The 21,287-nt window shown below is 53.1% G+C and overlaps 3 protein-coding genes across 3 annotated transcripts; 1 reads left to right on the forward strand and 2 right to left on the reverse strand.

The window, feature by feature from the left end:
- Nucleotides 1-984: 984 nt before the first annotated feature.
- Nucleotides 985-3,670, forward strand: NCLIV_003560 (putative mitochondrial alternative NADH dehydrogenase 1; the record flags this gene model as incomplete). Its single annotated transcript, XM_003879857.1, has 3 exons — nt 985-2,332; nt 2,788-2,921; nt 3,293-3,670. 3 exons carry the CDS (start codon nt 985-987, stop codon nt 3,668-3,670), a joined length of 1,860 nt encoding a protein of 619 aa, XP_003879906.1.
- A 1,594-nt stretch (nt 3,671-5,264) lies between these two features.
- Nucleotides 5,265-11,496, reverse strand: NCLIV_003570 (hypothetical protein; the record flags this gene model as incomplete). The annotated part of the gene is made up of 14 exons (XM_003879858.1): nt 5,265-5,300; nt 5,556-5,621; nt 5,839-5,893; nt 6,106-6,188; nt 6,554-6,630; nt 7,286-7,386; nt 7,661-7,749; nt 8,338-8,538; nt 8,918-9,037; nt 9,295-9,444; nt 9,771-9,842; nt 10,343-10,387; nt 10,637-10,734; nt 11,295-11,496. 14 exons carry the CDS (start codon nt 11,494-11,496, stop codon nt 5,265-5,267), a joined length of 1,395 nt encoding a protein of 464 aa, XP_003879907.1.
- A 3,867-nt stretch (nt 11,497-15,363) lies between these two features.
- NCLIV_003580 (conserved hypothetical protein) lies at nt 15,364-16,236 on the reverse strand (the record flags this gene model as incomplete). The annotated part of the gene is made up of 1 exon (XM_003879859.1): nt 15,364-16,236. One exon carries the CDS (start codon nt 16,234-16,236, stop codon nt 15,364-15,366), a length of 873 nt encoding a protein of 290 aa, XP_003879908.1.
- Between the last annotated feature and the right edge of the window lie 5,051 nt (nt 16,237-21,287).

Here is a 21,287-nt window from a genome sequence, read left to right on the forward strand (position 1 = left end):
CAGACGTTCTTCCTCTTTCTAAAGGCACGCCTCACGAGAGAGAGAAAACACCCCTCCCTCCTCTCCCCTCGAAAAGATAAACCTCGCTGCGCGGTTTGTTGCAGCCGTGGAGGCCAGCGCCGAGCGCGAAGAAGAGAAGGGAAACCAACAGCTGCAACGCTTCGAAGAAAGGGAGCGAAGGCGTGATCTCCAAAGTTTCTCTAGGTTTTCTGCCTCCTTGAACGTGCGTGTGCATAGCGAGAGAAAGAGAAAGAGAGAAAGCGAGAAAGAGAGGAAGAGAGAAAGAGGAAGACTACCCTTTCCTCGACTTCTCGTGAACCTGGGACACCGAAGAGCCGCGCGCGCGCGTCTGTGTGTCTGTGTTCCGGACGTTTTCTCTCTTCCGTTGCGCTTCTCACTTCTTTCTCTCCCTTCCTGTCTCCTTTTCCTCGCCGGCGTCTGCAAGCTCTCGCCTTTTTTCCTTCCGCTTGGCGAGTCTCGGTCGGTTGGAGAGACCGCAGCGCCGCCAGCGAGGAGGCAGAACCCTGCGAGAACGCGACTCGCCAGAGAACAGGACGAGAACGAGATCTTTTGTTTGGAAACGTTTTTCTCGCGAGAACAAATGCACACAGCCACGAAAAGAACGTGCAAAAAGAGCCGGTAACAGCGAGGGAGAGAGAGTCTTCTCAAAACGGCTTTTTGCGCCTGTGTCACGTTGGCGTACGTTTTGCCCTCGTGCACGATTTCTCCCCCTTTCCTTTGTCAACTTTCCTGCTTTTGTCACCTTCCTCCCCCCTTTTTTCCAATTTTTTTGCCAGCCTCCTTTCTCATCTTTCGTTGCTTGTGTGTCACCCTCTCTCCGGACGCTCCCGTGCGTGCCGTGAGAGGGAAAACACCGCCCACCCGCGCAGCTCTCGCCTCTCTTTCCCTTCTCTCCTCTCTCTCCCTTCTCTCTCCCTTCTATCGGCAGCACGGGGGAGGGTTTTTTTGGTTCCGCGTTACACGATGACTGCCTCGTGGCTTCGCTTCCTGGCGGGGGCGTCTGTTCCGCTCCTCGCGCCTGCGCGCTGCGACTCTCCGCAGTCGCCTCCTCGGACTCCGAAAGAGCAGGTTGCGGCGCTCCTCGCGCAGCCGCCGCGACCGTTCTCGTCCTTCGCGCCGCTCTCCTCGTGGATGGCCTCCAAGTGGACGAACTTTCGCCTGTGGACGGGTCTTCTGTCGGCGGCGAAAGTGTCTCCGTTTTCCGCCGCCGCGCCGGGGGCGGCTGCGCCCGGTCAGAGGAGACAGAAGGTCGTGATTGTCGGTTCGGGGTGGGCGTCGGCCTCGTTCCTCGCGGGGCTGGACATGACCAAGTACGAGCCGGTCGTGATCTCCCCCCGAGACTACTTCACCTTCACTCCCCTGCTGCCGTCGGTGTGTGTGGGGACGTTGCCTGCGAGTGCATGCATGACGAGCATGCGCGAGTTGCTGATGCGCGGCGGCGTGCCTTGCGGCCAGTTCTACGAGGCGCGCGTCGAAGAGATCTGCCCGGAGACAAAGACCGTCCGGTGTCGCGCGACACAGGCGAGCTTGAAAGACGCGCACGAGTGGGACGAGCCGTTCGACTACTTGGTGGTCACGGCCGGGGCTGAAGTGAACACCTTCAACATTCCGGGAGTGAAGGAGAACGCGTTCTTCGTCAAGGAACTGGAGGATGCGCGGCGCCTCAAGGCCGCATTGTTTGACGTTGTCGAAGCCGCTGCGGTCCCGAGCGTCTCCGAGGAGGAGCGGAAGAAGCTGCTGCACTTTGTGGTTGTCGGCGCCGGCCCAACGGGAGTCGAAGTGGCGGCGGAGATCGACGACTTCTTCCAAACCGAGGGCGCGCTCCACTTCCCCCACTTGATGCCGTTTGTTCGCGTCACGCTCGTCGAGATGCTCCCGACGGTCCTCGCAGCCTACAACGGCAGCGTGCAGGCCTTCGCGAAGCGCCTGTTGGAGGAGAATCCTCGCGTCAATCTCCTGCTTCAGACGCAAGTCGTCGGCGTGAAGCCGAACTCCGTGAAGGTTCGGACGCGACGCGCACAGGGCGCGGCCGGCCAGGTGCACGTTGAAGAGAACGAGCTCGCCTGCGGCCTCCTCGTCTGGGCCTCGGGAATCAAGAGCCCGAAAATCTGCCTCGACCTCGCCGGGAAAACCGCGGAGCTCCGCGAGGCGCAGAAGAAAACGCCCGTCCTCCTCGTCGACCAGCAGATGAAGGTGCGAGGCTGCAGAGACATCTACGCACTGGGCGACTGCTGCAGGCTCCTGCCGCCGCCCCTCGTCGAGCACGCAGAGACGCTCTTCGAAGCCGCCGCCGGCGGCGCCGGAACAGCCAGTAAGGCGAAGCACAGCGGGGAAAGGGACAACAAGAGAGTTCACGCGCAGAGAAGCGCGCAAAGAGACCCGGAAGCAACAGAAAGACAAGAAGAAAGCGGGAGAGAGAGGAGAAAGAAAGAGAGTGAAGGAGAAAGAGAGAGAGAGGAGAGTGAAGGAGAAAGAGAGAGAGAGGAGAGTGAAGGAGAGAGAGAGAGAGAAGGGGAAAAGTGAAGGAGAGAGAGAGAGAAGGGGAGAAGTGAAGGAGAGAGAGAGAGAGAAGGGAAAAAGTGAAGGAGAGAGAGAGGGGGGGAAAGAGAGAGGAGAGAAGAGAATGAGAAAGGGAGACGGAGGCAGACGAGCCGATGTGATGAGAACGAAGAAAGAGACGCATGCGGGGAGTGGAACAGAAGGGAGATTATAAAGTAAGAGATCACGCCCGACTCGAGATGGAGTCGCGTGTGTTTTGATTTTTAGGCACGGACTGGCTAGAGAAAGAGGCCCCGAAACTGAGCACGATCTTCCCTCAGCTGGCCAGGAGCAAATACGATTTTTCCAAGAAGCCACGTCAGACGGAGATGACCAAGGACCAATTTGTCAAACTTCTCGCGGTAAGCGTCTTCTCTGCCAGCGTTCTCCAGTTTTCCGGTCGGTCCTTTTTTAGATGTTTTCAGCGCCATCTATGGGGAGATCAGTCCCTTACACTGTTCCACTCACTTTATATATATATATATATATATATGTATATATATGTATATATAGAGGTGTATATCACAGTATGTGTGTCTCTATCTTTGCATGTATGTGTATATCTGTCTTTGCATCTGTGTGAATATGTATGTGTAGATGTGTGTGTACACCGGACGTGTCTTGGTAGAAACGCGGACGGTCTCGGTTTCTCGTCGCCATGTGTCTCGGGATATCTTGCGTGTGTTCGGGTTTCGCCTCTGATTTTCTTCCGCGGGTTTGTGTTTCTGTTTAGGAAATCGATTTGGCGTATCGTGCGCCGGCGCCGACGGCGCAGAACGCGAAGCAGGCGGGGCTCTATTTGGCGCAAACGTTCAACGCGTTTGCAACTCCCGAAGAGAAGACACTGGCTCCTGCGTTCGTGGAGAAAAATCGCGGCGCGCTGGTTTACCTCGGCCAGGGCCAGGCCGCCGCCGACATCGAAGGTTGGCGGACCTTCCTCGGCGGGCGCGCGACGATTCTTCTCTGGAAAGCCGCGTATCTGCAGATGCAATTCACCTTTTACAACGCCTTCGCCTGTCTCGGCGGATGGCTGAAAACGCACTTTGTGGGCCGCGCTGTCTGCCGAGAACACTTGGACGGCGAGACCGTCTACAGCGACAGGAGGAAGTGAAGAAAAGAGATGCGAAAGAGAAGATAGAAAGGAAAAGAAGCCGAGAAAAGACAGAGAAACAGGAAGAGACGCGCGCGCAGGTGAAGGAAGGTGAGCGAACGAGGAGCGAAGAGAGACGAGGACGTGCGGGGTGGTGGACGGCGTTGTTGCGAGTGCGTCGTCGGGCAAGAGTCATGCTTGACCGAAAAAGCTCGAGGAAGCTTTGGGCGCGGTAGATGTCGAGCAGAGCCTGTGCGAGGAGAGAGGGGAACTCGGAATTTTGCTCGAACCTCAGCCGCACGGTTTTCCTCGCGGGTCCAACGCAAAAAGATCGAGAGAGGGCGTGAAAAGAGGAAAGGCAGAAGAGGGAAGATTTCGCGGAACGTTCACATCCCGACTGCCGTGTGTGCATTGGGATTTTAAAGATGTCCATCTCTCCACCTGCATGTGGGGTGCACGCATGCGTGTGCTCATGCATGTCTGTGTGGTATGTGGGAGAGAGCTCGTTTTTCTCGTGGGAAAAGTTCGGCGTTTCATCTTTCTTGGCGCTCTCCTTCCTAGTCCCTACAGGGCGGGCAGCGCGTGTATGTGTGACGAGGCAGCGTGATTTTACATTTTTGTCAAGATTTCAGACATTTGTAACATTTTTGGTCTGTCGTCACTTTATTTTGCGACTCTGAGACCTTGGCCATGACGTGTTTCGAACACGTACGAGCCGCTTTGAAATGTGCTGGAAACCCTGGGACACGGCAGCCGTGAGAGAGGATCGGAGAGGGATGCCTTCCGACCGTCGGACCGAGCTCCCCAAAGTGGGAGGCACGCGAGAGACTTGCCACAGAGCGGGGTGAAGCTTGGATTGCCCCGGCAGGTTTCCTTTGGACACGCCACTGTAACGAGGGCTTTTTTTCCACTCAGAACGTGCGGCTTTTTTCTGAAACAAGTCGACGGCTCAGCCGCGGAGTCTCTCGAGATTCTCTTCCGGGGCTGCCGTCGGGATATCTCCTGCCACAGAGAGAGACTGCACGCAACTGCATCCCCACGGCCTCCCGGGCGCGCTGTGCAGGGGGAAGAAAGGTAGCGAGAGAGGTGTCCTGTGCTCTTCGCCCTCCTGCGCTTGCCATGCTCTCTCGAGAGAACGTTCTGCCTTCCTCGTGGAAACGGCGGCGCGCCGAGCTCGGCTGTCTCTCCGCGCCTCAGCGAAAAGACAGCCGAGCTTTCAGGATGCGCGTGTGTCGAGACACCCCGAGGATTTACTGCTGAGCACTGTGGGGGCGAGTTTTGAAGGGAGAAAAACGCGGCAGTGAAGCGAAGTACGACGCGTGCTTCCTCAGCGAGGGGGACTTGTTAGCGAGCGACGACAGCGGACGCAGAGAGATGAGACGGAGCAGGAAAAAGAGAAGAATTGCGCCCTGCGGCGTCTCGCGCCGTCGGGCAAGAGCGAAGACGCAAAAGAAACGGGGAGCGGTGTGTGTGTGTGGCATTCTTTCTCGAGACTGCGGCAACTCGGAGACGAGAGAAAAGGCGGAAGAGAGACGAAACAACGCAGGTGGGACAAACACGAGACGAGGGAAACACGAGGGTGCGAGCTCCCGCGGGCCGCTCTTCGCCACACAAGTTACAGCAGAACCAGACCGACGTCGCTGTGCTTCATCTGAGCGCAGACGCACAACGCACCCCGAGACCGCCGCAGAGGCGCGTTCAGAAAAGGAGGAAGGGACACAGAGAAGAAAGAAAAGAACTTGCGACGAGCAGGACCGAACGCAGTGAGAAGACGCGACAAGAGTGAGGACAGAAACGACAGACACCCGAGCAAGGCGACGGAGGGCAAGTGGACGCGTGAAAGCGCGTGGAGAGAAGCGAAAGAGGCTGAGAGGAACAGTGGACAAAGACCAAAAAGACAACTTACTTCCGGGCACCGCCAGTTGTAGATGTAGTAGCGGAGAAATCCGTCTCCAATTCCAAATTTCAAGTCCTGGGCAAAGAACAGAAAACGCGAGAAGCTTCATGGCCTTTCGTCTGTTCTCTTCTCGCTTTCGCGTTCTTCCAAACTTCCTGTGTCTCTTCGTTGGTGTTTTCCTCCTGTTTTTTCGGCCCTCCTCTCGTCGCCTCCCGACTTTTCCCCGCGAATCTCCTGACCTCTGAGTTCGGCGAAACTCCGCCGATAAAAAAGAGAAAATCGGTCTGCCTACCTCAACAAAAGACCGATTTTCCATGACGTCCAGCGCGTTGAACACGTCGAAGCCGCTGAGCAGAACAAAGGGAAGCGAGAACCGTGTCTTCGCGTGGCACCAGACGAGGTTGGGAAGGACCGGAAAGAGACACCGGATAGTCTCTGCACGCGGTGGAAACGCGCCCCGGAAAGGCAGCAGGAAAAGAGAGACACAAAAACACTGGGAGAAGTTGCGAGGCACGCGAGAAGGAAAGAGACTAAAAAGGAGAGGAAGCGGAAACCTTACAGTTGCTTCGCGAGACAGAGAGCGTCGTCGATAAGCTCCCTAAGAGACACCGTCGTCGCAACGTTGTAGAAGGAGTAGGCCGCCTAATGAAAAAAAACAAAAAGAAAGCAGACACATTTCCCACAAACTCGAAAGAGTGAGAACGAAGCACGGAAGCGATGCAGTGAGAAGAACAAAACGAAGTATATATATATATATATATATATATATATACATGTATATGTATATTGCCAATCGCTATTTACCGATGTAAATATATATATATATATAGGAAGATAGGCACTTGAATACAGCTATATACAGATATAATGGAGATATGCACATATGCTTTTGTATATGTAAGTAGATGAAATGGTCTCCACTTGTGTGGGCGTGCATCGCTTGTTCTCTCTGTTGCTGGCCAGAGGCACCAGATTCTTTTCCCCGTGTTTCAATTTGTTTTCCTCACTTTGATTTCTTTGTATTTCTGGTTGCCGATGACCGAAGACGGGAGCTCGTAGAAGGAAATCAAATCCGTCACTGTTCCTGGAGGGGAGAAGGTGCGGAAGAGACATTTGGGTACTTTTGCCTTGAACACCATCTTTCCTATGACAATCGAGAAACGCTCGCTCTACCGAAGAAGAGCCGCCGTTTCGCCTTCTAGACAAATGCAGAAACATCGACGTGGGACGGCGCTGGAGTTTTTGCTTAGATGCATGCATACCGGCTTCGAGAGAAATCAGAGAAGAAGAGGGAGAAAAAAACTCGTGATGGGCGCGAGTACACGTCTAAATGGATACATGAATCGAGAGAAAAAAAGATAGAGAAAGTGAAAGATAGAAAAGGTAGAGATGAATAAGATAGAGAGAAAAAGAGACAGGCTGTGAAAGGTAGAGATAGAAAAAGAGATCGATAAAGAAAGAGTGAAAGAAATCGAGAGAGACGTGAATGGAGAGGTAGATAACTACAGATAGAGATCGACATGCATGTATCTCAATATCTATCTATCTATCTATATCTATATATATATATATATACACATCTAAATATTGACATGTATATATGAAAATCGAGATGTATTTCTTTTTTCGTATTCATGTTTGGAGAAGAGGAAGGACGAGGAGTGTTGTGGAGAGACAACCAAGGGAGCAGAGAGTGAATCCATCTGGATAAGGAAGAGACGAGGGCTGCCGTCGCTTACCCTTGCTGCTGGTGCGTACGTACACGTGGATGACTCCGTCTCGAGGAAGCAGCCAGTGGGCGACTTCGTCTTGCGTGAATTCGCAGTACAGTTTGAAATTTCTGAGAAACGCAAAAAACGATAAAAAGAAAAGAATGTGGCAGAGACAAGATCACGTCAGCATTAGTTCCCCATTCGTGTTCAAGAAGTCTTAAACGTCGAACTAAATCGTTTACAAAGTTAACAGGTTGACGACACACTGTTACTGCCGCGACGCGAGATCTTCAACGGAAGAAGACAGATATGGGACGAAAAACAAAAGAGAAGAGAGCAAGAGGGAAAAGACAAAAGACAAGAGAGAAAAACAGGCACTAGGTTCTCGACGACTCGCCTTACTTTAAGTAGTTTGTCAGAAGCTTATGAATGTGCGGCACGTCCTCTTTGGTTGCAGGTCGGAGCCCCGCTGTCGAGGGGCTTTCTTTCACCTAAATGACAGAAAACAATTCCACTCTTTCTTCGAATCCTCATCGCATTTCGTTCTTCCTTCGCGTTTCCCTCACTCTGTATCTCGACTTATCGACAGAAATATTGACTGATAGCGATGTTAAAACATATAGATATTGACAGACACGCTTCTGTCTCGATATTTTCCTGACTCGAGCGACCTGAGGCGTTCTCGCCTTCTTTCACACATATCTCTTTCACGAGGCGTTTCCCCTTTTGAATATGGATTTTCCCCGGCCTCTCCTCTATTGCATTTCCGCACGAAGAGGGAAACAAAACTCCATTCGACAGAAATCATCGACGCAACAAGAGAAACATGCATGCTCACCTACATACACATACAGCTAAAGATACACAAACACAGATACGTAGATACAGATGCTTAGATGAAACATAGGCACATATATATATATATATATGCAGATAATTAATTTAAACGGGTCAGTAGAGCTATGTATAGGCACGCATATAGATGGATACAATGGTATATGCATATGAAGATAAAAGCGTATATATATATATTATGGAAGTGTAGAAGAGCCTCCTAGTTTTTGTTGAATGTGACGTACTCGGTAGAGTTTGATTGATCTGCTGATTGTCATTCTTTCGCTAAGCCCACTGAATCCGACTTCAATTAGTTTTTTGGGATTCAGCGATCTGTGCCAGTAACGACACTGGGCGACGGGAGTGGGGAGAACGACGCCGGCGGTATAGACAGCTTGCCAAACGCTACGGAGGTTCACGCGCCGAGTTATCTCTTTTATCAACACCTGATCAGGCCGCACGGAGGCGACACAAAAGGGAAGAAAGAGATTTGCCGTGGGCTTCCTCGGCGGCCTTTTTTTGCTTCGCGCAAACAGGAGTACCCGATTTTGCAGCTAAGAATCCAGTCCTCGCAAAGAAAACGAGAAGCGGAGGACGAAGAGAAACGGGGAACCAGAAAAGAAACGAAAAAGACAGAAAACGAAACGAAAAACACGAGCGACAGAGAGAGAAAGGTCAGAGAGAATTGACGCGAAACGGAAACAAACACACAGGGAAACACAGGGAAAACGGAGACGAAGACAAAGAGAAAACATACAGAGAGGAGAAAAAGAGGACAAGATACAGATGGTGACCTGCTTGGCGTTTCTCTGTGTCGTTTCCTACCGGGGCAAGTCGCTTCGAGCGAAGCTTTTTGTGAACGCAAAGGAAATTCACTTCCGCCATGGGGACACTGTTTGAGAAGACGTGAATTTGCGAGGGCGTCGCCGTGATGAAGCCGACGAGCTGGACAGGCAGAAATGCGACGCAGGGAAGACGCCGTGAATTCGCACAAAAGGAAAACGGCCATTCGAATGCGTGCTTGCGGTATCCGAGAACCACTTCCCCCGGCCAAAGGAGAAAGAATAAAGAAGCTGAGGAACCCCCAGACCGACACAGCCCCTTTTGCAGGGCGCAGACGATGCGAGATCGAGAAGGGAAAGCACGACAAAAAGGAAAAACGAGGAAGGAGAAATAAACAAAAGAAAAGGCGGCGCGTTTACCTTTTTGGTTGATGAGACACGGACGCCAATGACCCAGTCGCGATGGCAGCCCGGCGCGGTGAGAGCCCAGTCGAGGAAGTCAGCAGAATAATTGAAGCGGAACAAATTGTCGTCGTCTTCGACATAATGCTGGCTCAGTAGTTCATACACCTGAAAAGAAAAACCCGAGAATGCTCCTCTTGCATAGATGTGAAACGAATAATCAAACTATAGTCGAGATTCATGCTCACGCTTAAATATACGTATGTATGTATGTATGTATGTATGTATGTATGTATGTATGTATGTATGTATGTATATATATATATATATATATATATATGTTTGCATGTCTATCTGTGGAGGTGCCTATGGGTACGCACAGACATACGTATTTTTGACCGCGTGTGTATATGAAGCGGTTGATCGTTATTGTCTTGACAGAGGAAGTCACTCGTTCGGACTTTTTCTCGTTTCTGTTTTTTCGGTTGCATTACCTCCTTCAGCTCCTCAGGATTCCTCACGTCGCACTCGCACCAGACAAAACCGTCGGGGAGTTTGTACGGTTCCTATCGAAACGCATGCACCCGCAACACGCTTTACACACATGAATATCCACGCAGCAGCTTCTATACCGCTGTACATCTATATATCTGTGTCTATCTAGATATCTAGAGAGACGCCTACAGATATCTCCATATATCAAGGTACACAGAGATTCTCACATGTGGAGATATACAGACACGGAGATTGGATGCACTGGCCTTTAGATCTGTAGGTACGTAGCTGTAGCGAGAGACAGGCAAAGCCGTGTGTGACGCAAATGCCGGCATTCACGCGAGAGATGCAGAGGAGAAAAAGACAGAAAGGAACCGAGAAAAAGGGGAGAGACACGGCGGTGTGGAGAAGGATCGTGTTACGGGAGAGGGGAAAGGCGGCGAGGAGACAGAGAAGAGGAGGGCCAGCCGTGAGCGCTGGTGAGTTTCGAGAAGAACCGAGGCCGCAAAGGAGCAAGGGAAACCGTCGCAGAGACGGGGCCGCATAGGAGCCGGCGCAGACGGCGACGCACCGTGCGGACTTGCTCGACGGTTTTTGTCTCGATTGGGCCTTCCCTCTGTCAAACAAGGAAGCGACAGCAGGCGGAGCAGAGAAGCGAAATCGCAAAATCCATGAGGGAGCGAAAGCTCGACGTCGCCTCGCAGTCGCTGCACTCCCTTCTGGAGCTTTTTTTGCCCCACGGAGACAACGACCCAGGCGTGGCCCTGTCGGAGACAGGAAGCGTTCCAGGTCTCGGTTCTCAGACGTTGGCCAAAGACGAGAGTTGCGTCCATGCGGAAAAAAGGGTTTTGGAACGGAGACTTACCCCTTCTTGAGGCTCGTTGAGTTTCGGGACTGGCTGCGTGTCCCAGAAGGCGTGGGGGGCGAAGGGTGGAGGGACGCCTTTGTTCGCCAGCCTCATCTCTGCAGCATGCAAGCATTGCGCTCTCCGCGAGCGAAAACCGATCACTTGTGAAGCCGGAAAATCTTTGATCCTTCCACGACGCGATACACCGGTCTCGTCCCACACACAACGCGAGACAGGCACACGTTTGTTCTAGTCCGCAGTCGCAGGCGGAGACTGCGTCACGATACGAGCAACTCGGGCCGCTCCAAACGCCCCCCTTGGATTGCTTAGCAGGTAGTTGGAGAACAAGACGCAGATAAAGGAGAGATCAAAGATCATATTCAAACCCAGTCATGGAAGACCCAGCGACAAGAAACCGTGTACGTCTTTGAGCACCTGTCTTTCTCCACCCTTTCGTTTGCTTCAGCCCTTCTGTCTTTGTCTTCCCTGCTTGTTCTCACGGCTGTTTCTCCTCTTTTTGCACCGCTCACAACAGACACGCGCACGAGCCTCTTTTAGGCGTGTGTTTTCTTTGGTGTGGAGGCGCGAGTGGCAAGCACAGACTGACGCGCGCGCGAGCGCCCTGTTTCAGCGTAAAATTCCGAAAACGTTTCGCGCCTCGCCGACTCGCTCTCACCTCGCATCAGGGAGATCAACTGGCCCTGCGATGTCAGTGCGCCGCGGTCGCCTTTTCCGGCTTTCTCGGCATCCTTCTTGTCGAGGCTTCCGGGCCCGTTGGCGGCCTGTGCCGCGTTCCCTTCTTTCTGTTGCTCCGGCGCGAGTGAAGAAGGCGCGCCGTCTTTCGGCAAGTCCGTCGCGGAATGGTTTGGGTCGGCCATTGTCCTGAAGACGGGGCACAGAGAAGAGCAGGACCAGCTGGAAGGAGGGCGACGACGGGGTATGCGAGGGAGACCCGAGCAGTCAAAAAACAGGAAAGGCGACACCACGAGAAGGTGGAGGCATAGAAAGAGGAGCACAACACAGTAAAGGCGGCGGAGAAGCACCAGAGAGGTGCGGTGGCCAGAGAGCGCGGAGGAAACGACAGCGGAACGCACTGGAGGGCGCGGATGGGAAAAGGGAGGTGCGAAGGCACGAGAGGCCGGAACAGGCCAGAGAAGACGAGCAGCGCACGGAAGAATGCCTCGGACAGTTGCGTGCGATGAGCGCGGAGTGCGACCAAAGCAGCGTCCTCTCAGTCGAGAGAAGGGCGTCCACGGGTCGTCTTTTGACACTCTGCGCTTCCACAGTCGCCAGAATGCCGTCTCTGTGTGGCGCAGCAAGGCGATCGATCGCGTATCCTTTTTTTGCCGCGTCGGCTCTTCGCCCGGGATTTTCTCACCTACCACGAAAAGCGGGTACGAAGAGGAATAGAAAAGGAAGAAAAAGGGTAGCCTCGCGGCGAAGGATGGGACACACACACACACCGCTGCAAATGGGAGGAGCTGAAGACGAAGGCCGCGGAGAAAACGGAGGTCAGGAAGACCGAAAGTAGGAGACGCAAACAAAGCGGAAAGAGAACGGAAGAATGAAGCCTCTTGAAGACTTGGCGGCAAGCGTTTCCAGGGGGGGTGGGGCTGAAAGCCCGACGGCTTCTTGCAGCGGAGCGCGACTTGGAACCGAATGAAGAAGAACGGTCAGGAAACAAGAGGAACACGGCTGGGGAAAACTAAGGGATCGCCTCTTTGGTGGGGTTTCGCTTTGGGTGTCGACACCGAGTGAGACGAGAGATGAAAAGAGAAGGTTCAAATCTGAGGATGGGAACAGAAAAACAGGAACGGGTCACGCGGGAACAGCCACGGGGGCAGCACGGGTCCCTCTGCGCAGGAAGCGGTGAAGACAGGGGGAAATCTCCAGTGGAAGAGGAGAGACAGGAAACAGGAAAAGTAAGCGAGGCCTTCGAGGTGTGACTCTCTCTCTTCTCAGCGATCTGTGGCGAAAGACGTGCCCAAGAAAGACACAAGCGCGCCAAGTCTGCTCGAGTGTATGCACACCGCAAAAGACTCGCACAGCAAAGCAGTTGGTAGGCGGAAAACGGGACTGAAAGGAAGCGCAAAGATGCGGATTTTCAAAGACAAGACCTTGTTCGTAGATTCAACGAGCTACGCAAGAAAAGCGGGGTCCGCGTGGACGCCGAGAAAAGTCGTACTGGGAAACCGCGAGAAGCGAAGCAAGACATCGCCGAGCACTCGCGACGGGACACACGGCCCAGGAAGGAGGCCCGGAGTTCCTCCCAGAGGCGCCGGCGACAACGGAAAGAGCGAACGCCGAATGTTTTTTTAACGCAGGCAGTCAGGCCTAACCGGTCAAAACAAGTCATGTCAGGGTTGGAACGCACGCACACAGATGCGTACTGCCTCTCCCCGAGGCAGATCAGCTTGCCGGGAAAGAACAAATTCGCACCGGGTGTAACCTGCCGGAGCTGTCGGCGCCTCTGATGTGTCACGTGGAGTTCTCTTCCCTGCCTGCTTCATCTGCAGAGGAGCAAACCGAGAAGTTCGAAAGCAAAGTGTCTGCTCTCTGCGTGGCCGGGGAGGCGACTCTCTGTACACACGAGAGGGGCACGACGGCAGCTCATGTTTGAGGTGAAAAAATGGAGGGGAAGTTGCAGAGGATCCTCTGTGACTCGTGAAGTATCTAAAATATTTGGTTGGGGAAATGGATCGGGCACTCGTGTCCCGTCCTCATGTTTCCACAGGTGTGTCGCCGAAATGTCGCGCGCGACCGAGTCTTTCCATTGAAGCAGAACGCGGGCCAAACCCCGAAATGCGAATGTTCTGGTTGTTCTGATCTTTCGCAGTCTGCTGAGCCCCACCTGGTGGAATGGTAGAGATCCATGCCACTGATTGTGGACTATGGTGTGTGCGGGGGCGAAAGGTACAAAACAGACCCGACGCCGTATTTCAAGGAAGTCGACAAAGTGCGGCGTCTTTCCGCCTGCCTTGGCTAGGTTGTGCGTTTCCATCGACGTAGTGACGGCGCACAGATGCACGCGTAGATAGGCAGGTGAAAGCGTGGGACTCGCCTACAGCCCCAGTCGTAGATCGAGGTTAAACACTCTCGTTTATCAACAGGCCTGAAAGTGTCTACGAGAGTAATCGGTATGCAAGCGCTTTCTTCTATCCAGCAAAAGGGTATGAACGATTGCTTCTTCAAGCCGACGGAATCTTGATTCGTCAGTCCACACTTCCGCGGCCCTTTCTGCTCAGGCTTCCTCTTGGGTCCACGTCTGCTGAGCGCGGCGGTTAGGGTAACTCTCAGATCTCAAGAAACGCATCTTCGGCGCGAATGTTTGAGGCCTTTTTCAAAGTTTATGGGCCACAGCAATGTAGTAGCATAGGATGTATCACTCGTCACGCCTTCACAGTTTCCAGTGTACCGCTTTTAGTCCTTCCGCGACGGAACAGCACTGGAGTCCAAGTGCAGCCCCATATTCTATCTTGGCGATTGAAGATCTCCCATCGCACGGACACTTCCTCTGCAGTCAGAAGATCGGCACTGAATTTGGAAATGCGCCAGAAGTTTCGAGTGACCGACAGGGAAGGTCACCATGGCGCTCTCCTGTTCCGGTGAGGAAAAAGTGAGCGGTACACCCGAGTCAAATCGAGAAGTGGTGCATGTTTGTTGCTGACTTGACGCTTTGGTGACGCATCAACTGGTCTCCTTGCGACGATGTACCTGGTGTTTCAAGCCTCAGCAAGAGTATTCGGATTCCATAAAACACGCACATCCCTGTCGCGTAAACCCCAGCTCCAAGCTCAACATCGCCGCGGTGAACGGCAGCCAGGCGGCCGTTCCTAATTTGGACATGCAGAAACCGAATGAGTGGTTTGTGTGATACCGAGATGAGCTTTGTGCTCTAGTGTGACTGAAAGAGCTCTCCTGTTCCGGAGGACGTCGACCGCCTGGAACCCGCCGCGCAATTTCTGAAGGCCAACAACAGGCGGTCTGCCTGTGCACCACCCAGGCAGTTCTTTCTTCCACAGCAGAGAAAACAGCACAAAAAGATGGCGGTTCCAGAACGGGAAAAGTAACATGGAACCTACGACGGGCAGCAAGACTACCTCCTCTCCACAATTGTTCCTCCGGCAGCGGCCGGTTGCACACGTAAACATTGAGAGTCACACTTGACGGCCCTACAGCGTCTGAAGCATAATCACTGTATGTTTCCTTCCTTTCCTTCGTCACGGTCCGTTTCCTGGACCGTGTATCCGGCACTTTTCTGCTTCCCAGTTGCAAGGTTTAGCGAGGAATTGTCGGGTCACATCCACTCAACTTCCGGTTGATATTTCTCCACACGCGCTCGGCAACAAAGGGGAGAACTCGAATGACAAAAGCTCTCCTGGCGTTCTTCGCTCTTATTCCCTCCCGCCGATGCACCGCGGGGACATCCAGTCGAGTGACCGAAGGGAGGATTTTGCCGACCACGAGTACTATACCACAACTCCGCGTTCCTCTCGTTCCACACGATTGTCTGATCATTTGTTCACTTGGAGCGTAGTCGGCAGCTAATTCTTGTACTTTGTCAGCGTTCACAACCAGGACTCACTACCTGTTTTTCAGCACCCCGCTCTTCTACCGCCGAGTGTATGAAGCAATAGACACACGATCCACTTTTACCTCCTAACGGCCACCGGTTGATGGCGTAACTTCTTTCCCCCTGGAGTTTTCGGTTCCGTAAAGCAGGCTCCACCGCTTGGTTGTGAAGGCTACTTTTCGGCTTCTGCGGTCGTTTCCGGTTTGGGTAACCAGCTAAGCACGGTAGACCGGTACTCCTCGAAGACGGGCCACAATTGCTCCAAATCTTCCTTCACACCCTCAAATTTTTTAATGGCTTCTTGAATGGAGACAAGTGTGGCCGTGGCTTCGCCATCGCCACTCTCTGAGGCAGACTTTGCAATGTCAAAAAGTTGACGAGCCCCAAAAAGGATCCATCCGGTGACACTGATGCTACAGAACCGCGTTTTGCTCTCCTTAAGCGTGAAGATCTTCCGCAGCTTGGACGAATAAGCGGTGTATGTGAGGTGCTCACAGTCAACGAGCTTCGAGTCAACTGTCTCGCCTGAGAGCTGGCCCGTCGCACGTAAAAGAGCATTTGACAAGAGCCATCGAGTCTGCTCCATAGATTCCACGTACATGTCGTCGGGCTCGTTAGGCTGTCCTTTCAAATTCGCCGCCATACCCCAGAAACGAAAGAGACGGATATCTACGCCAGAGAATTCCTTTGAAGCAGTTTCGATAAGGGCGTTGAACGAGGCCAGTGCCTCCTCCTGTTTTTTGCGGATGTGTTCCCGCAAATCGACACTCTGTCGCAGAATCTGAACCGCGCCGGTGAGTCCTGCGGAGTTCTCGTTTCCCGTTTGCACTCTTTTCAGTGCTTCATGAATACACCACATGATGACGGCGTCGGCGGCCTTCGCCACCTGAGGAAACTTGTCGATTTGTTTAATGGGGACACTTGTTGTCTCTCGCCGCAGTTGCAGCCATGGTGTGGGCTGCAACACTGGAGCCCGAACCTTCCCGACTCCGGCCAACCCATCTGCAGGTGGAAACAAAGGGACAGCTGGGATTGCTTCGTACATCCCCACAGTGCTGTAAGAGCGCAGGTCGGACAAGGGAGGATACGTTCTTTGCGGCGCTACGCTGAGTTGCCAGTACTGGTGACTTCCAACTGGCGGGCTAGTCCAGAACGGATCTGGACCTCGAAACGCTTCACACCGTTGCCCATACTGCGGATTCGTGCTCAACGGAATGCGAAAGGAGTTCCCTGCTGCTATTTCTGCACGGCTCAAGTACTCGGCTGTTTGAGGCGACTGTAGACCTGTTACGTGTGAAGGCGCGACGATGAGGAGGAGCAAAGATACCAGCAGGACACTGGACAGTCCGCTAGAGAACGAAAGACAGCTGGAGGGTGCTCCATTGGTAGTCGCTGTCAGACAGAAGAAGCTTGACATTTTGCTGAGTGTCAGGAAGAAAAAGTACGGACGCGTCGAGCGGCGCTCGGGGGAGAAAGCCCTCTAAGGTACACAGTATTTCTGGCCCAGATTGACGCCTCGTCAACACGAACGCTGCGGGACGAGATTACACATCACCTAAATGGAGTCTTTCGCCCTCGTGCACGGCAGAAGCGGTTCCACCGATGTGACTGAGAGCTGACAAGACGAGAAGCTTTCGATTGCAATTCACTGTCTTTCCACTACAACGAGGGGGCCAACACAGAGAGAGCCAGCCATTCCTTGAGTCGGTACGCAGCTTAGCGACCACCAACAGAGAGGAAAATGCGTTAACTCGGCACCACAAGCTCGAATGTTCGACAGTCATCCAGATAGGCCATTGTACCGTAGAGTGTACAAGAAAGATGTAAGAACGCGTCCCGAGTGCCGAACAGCGGCTCCAATGGACCAAGGACCGGTCTATTCGATGCGCCACTGCGGCGAAAGTGTAGCGCTCAAGATCCTTCCCGGCGTCACTGTTTTCACGCCGAGTCACGAAACGATATAACGGGGACTGAAAGGCGTTGACCTGGGTTTTTATCACAATGGTTCACTGTTTTTCCAAAAACACTTCTCCCGAAAAGAGCCGTGTCTAGCTAGCTGGCGGGCTCGGGTCGGGGACAGGGACATACTCCCATTTGCAGGATTGTTGAGTAAAGAAAAACCTGCCAGTGGGAAAAGAGACAGAAAGGTCCAATGACAGCGCAAAGGGCGCATCACGAGAACAGAAGCATATACTCTCCACCTCTCATTTCCTGTTACCAGCACAAGACACCGCGTTCCTGCCGCCAGTACGCCGTGCTGTCGGCGCAAATCCTGACTCCCGCGTCGCTTTGCGGTCAGCCTGCATGCTGTCAACTGGAACCCGCTGGAGGGCGAATCGTCCGTGGGTAAAAACTACTTCACACGGCACCTCTAGAATATAGGAATCTCGACACGCTGAAAGCGAAATTGAAAGTGAAAAAAGTTGTAGGGTTCAATGTACTGAGAAAGGGGATGTTACAACGAGAAGCAGAAGGAAGCACGGGGAAACGGGCAGCGCCTCCCATGTGAAGGGCGGAATTCATTATTTATGCGGCCGTTCCAGCGGCTCAGAGATGTATTCGGCTGCCTCGTTTTGTTCTGATATGAAAAAGTACAGGAGCAAGAGTACAACCACCAGGACTTAAAGGGGATCCATGTTTTACAGTTAAGGTTCAATGCTCATGCCTCCTGTACATTAGGCAAGCAGGCACACGAAATGGGTGAGAGTGACCACGAAAGGCAAACAGCTTCGACACGCCTTACTGAAGGAGAAAAGCGGCTCTTCCATGATTATTCAACTTCCTTGAGACTGTCGCAACAGGGATGTTCCCAGCGGCGACGGAGGAAGCACTTGGGATACCGCGGCAACATGGATGCTTGTTACAGCCCCCCGGAAGGCTCTTCCAGCCTCTGCGTCTGAAAGGGTGCACGGTCTCTACGCAGTCTAACAGAGTGCATTTCACCTCTCCTGCATGGCTACACCAAAGGCGGCTTTCTTATTGAGCGCCGTTGTTGCCCTGGTAGGCGCCTCTGCCTTACGATGTGATTTCTGGATATTTGGAGGTGGGCTGCTCAAACGGTATGATAAGTGGGCACATGAGGATGAACTCAGCGACTGTTCTCATTCGGTCTGACAGAACTGGCAGTTGGCACCTACTGGGGGATGGCTGAATGTTCACTGGTTTCTCATTTGCGCCGCAGCTACCGATCCCCCTGTCGCGATCCTCAGGATGCTGGTGCGAGATGCTCTTCCCCCGCAGTGATGTTCAGCGAAGAGTCCGTGTAGTCAATTACCGGTTGCTACTTTCGTCACGTTTTCGACATGCGGACCAGCTAGTTTCGTCGTCTGATTCCTGTACCAGTTACGTGTGCATCACTTCGAGCCTCCGAACTCTCAGAGTCTCCCGATGACTGGACGGAGAGGAGGAAGGGCGACGCTCACGTACGTCCCCTTTAACACTATTTCTGGAGATGCGTTACCTCTGTATGCGTTAAATCAATCGTTCGCTATCCCGTACCATTCAATCATTCGAGTGATTAGCATGAGGTCAAGAGGAGCGCATGCTTGACGACTGATCAAGCAAGTGTGGGGGTAATGGCGGAGGAATGTTGCCCGGTTGGCTCTTTACCGAAGCTCTGACGAGGTTATCTTCGGTGTGCCCTGTTGTGTCCCCGACGCCGTAATGCTCGCCTTCGAAGGGGAGGCCTTGACCAGACACCAGCGATCCGCCAGATGTTGCCGGAAAGAATGAGCCATTACCATATCTCTTATCGGTGATACAAGTGGACAGACTTGAGTCTTCCATGCGGACTACCATCAGGAAGGAGACGGCCAGAGTGGATGCCATGATATTCGTACATTTTGTATACGAATGCTGGTTTTCAATTCTACGTACGATGGGGACAAAGGAGCTGCTGGGGTGCTATGGTAACTACACACCTCCTATCTCCAATTTCATATTTGGTGCCTTGCTAGTTGGAAGACGCTACGTATGGGTCACTTCACGCGAGCGGCTGACAAAAACCTTAGGCGGTAGTCTGTGTTTGTGAGAACAGAATGAAGGACAGGCGTTGAGCACGGAGCCCGCCAGGCGCGACCTGGAGCTGCCGTGGGTGCTCTGAAGTAGGCATAGAAGGACAGGCTACACAGGGGAGGCGACCTTGGGGCCAGAAGGGTTCTGATCTGAAGTCAATACCAGTCACGTCTGCAGAGAGACACCCCTCGTGGTCGTGCGCGTATGATGCTGTGATGCAAGCAAAGCGGACACTGACTGGAGGGAGGTGCATGATTGGTTCCCTGTCCCGTGAGATCCAAAGTCTATCTACCTGGTCTGGTGCACAGATCATTGCCTCAACTGGGGCTTGCGTCACCCCTGTCCGGAGCAATAAGGAGGCACTAATGAAGACTTCCCCGTCGCGTTAACACACTTGTGTGCGATCTGTTTATACCTGCCTCAATTGGTGACGACACCAGGCTTGACGCTGTGTCAGGTCGAAAATAATCTCCTGCGTGGCGGCATCCGACCGGAGGCACTTCCCATCTCCACGTCATAGGGTGGGTTCCCAACTCTATGTAAAGAGGCTGGCCGCGAGACGCCGAAAGGCTCTCGATCCTAAACTGGATACCGCAACTCGAAGGACCGGAGCCGAATTCACTGTGTGGCGAACTTCTTCCTCTGATCCCATGCCAATGCATGAACGATGGGCAAAGTTCCAGTGCAGGAGGTGGATAAATCTTCACGCAAAACAGTAAAGAGCATGTGAGTCTGACCAGGAAAGCAGAGGATAGTCGCTATGTCAGCACTCCCTATTGCCACACTTCTCGGATGCTCAACCGATGAATTCTCCCTCAAGTGTTGAGGCCGGGACGGCCAGAATCACCAGGTCTTTTCTGCTAACGGAAATCGCCGTCAATGTTAGAATTTTGAAGAACCAGTCTAACAGGTATGGAGGGATCCACATTCTGGTGAGACGCAGCAAAGGTGCCTTTGTACTCGCACACCCATAGGAAGACATTTCTGTTTCTCTTCACGAATACCATCTTTCGCTGAAAAACCTCCTCTTGTCCCCGCGTTAATAAACCGCTCCACTCTTGATGGCGGGTAGGCATCTGTGGCCGGATACTTGCTTCTTCCACACGACGAGTGCACTGCGATACTTGCTTCTTCCACACGACGAGTGCACTGCGATCCTTGGTAATGCCATACGCGGTGACAGCGCCAGCTTCTTCACAGATGAAGTTTCAGCGCATACTCTTTTCTGAACCCGACTTGCACACTTATCGGCTACTACACTGGCTTCGGCACTTTCGACGACTGCATTCTGCCTGCTCATAGCGCTCACTTTGCTAAAGCTGCTGTGCTCTGCCAAGAAACCGCTGGGCAACGCTAAAGACCCAGCACTGGGGAGTTCCAACTTGAATTGGTAGTCGGTGTCGTTGCGTTGTGCCTCACATGACGGAAGCCATCGTTGTACTGGCTGACGCCGATCCTCCTCTTACCTCTCTGATACAAACACAAGTGTACTAAGCAAGGCTAGCCAAAATACATAGCATACTTGGTGGCTCCTTTCGTCATTGGCGAGTCCTAAATAGCGATGCTGTACAATCAGGCAGCTTTCGAGTTTGTCGAGCCTCCGCTTGGTCATGAACCTCAACCGTAGATTTTACGAGGGGTAATTGCGGTTTTTCTTCCCATCTCACACCCGGATCTGGATTGAAATACTCTTTTCGCTGCGTTCGGACTTTTCCGAGACTGGGTGAAGGCAGCGGCCCGTAATGTTATCGTCGAGAGCGGAACGCAAAGCTGACTCGCATATTTGGCGCAAACACTGGCGAGTCCGGACGGCCGTATGGCTGCGTCGACCTGCTGTTTCTGGTGTCCGTTTTTGCCCTTTCCTGGTAAGGTTAACACAGTTGCGGTGACCGTTTTCTCAGTCTAGCACCATTCGACGTGCTGTGAACAGTTGTAAGACCCTGTCATCAATAGGTGATGTTTCGGTACACTGCTGAGAACGCTAAGAACCCCACTTCTACGGAGAACATCACACACGCGGGCCGCTCGCCCAGCTCACGCGCGGCTTCGGTCCCTCCTGGAGTCATGTGTTGAACGCACAGA

This window comes from Neospora caninum, chromosome Ib (assembly GCF_000208865.1).
Source record: "Neospora caninum Liverpool complete genome, chromosome Ib".
In the NCBI taxonomy this organism is placed as follows: Eukaryota; Apicomplexa; class Conoidasida; order Eucoccidiorida; family Sarcocystidae; genus Neospora; species Neospora caninum.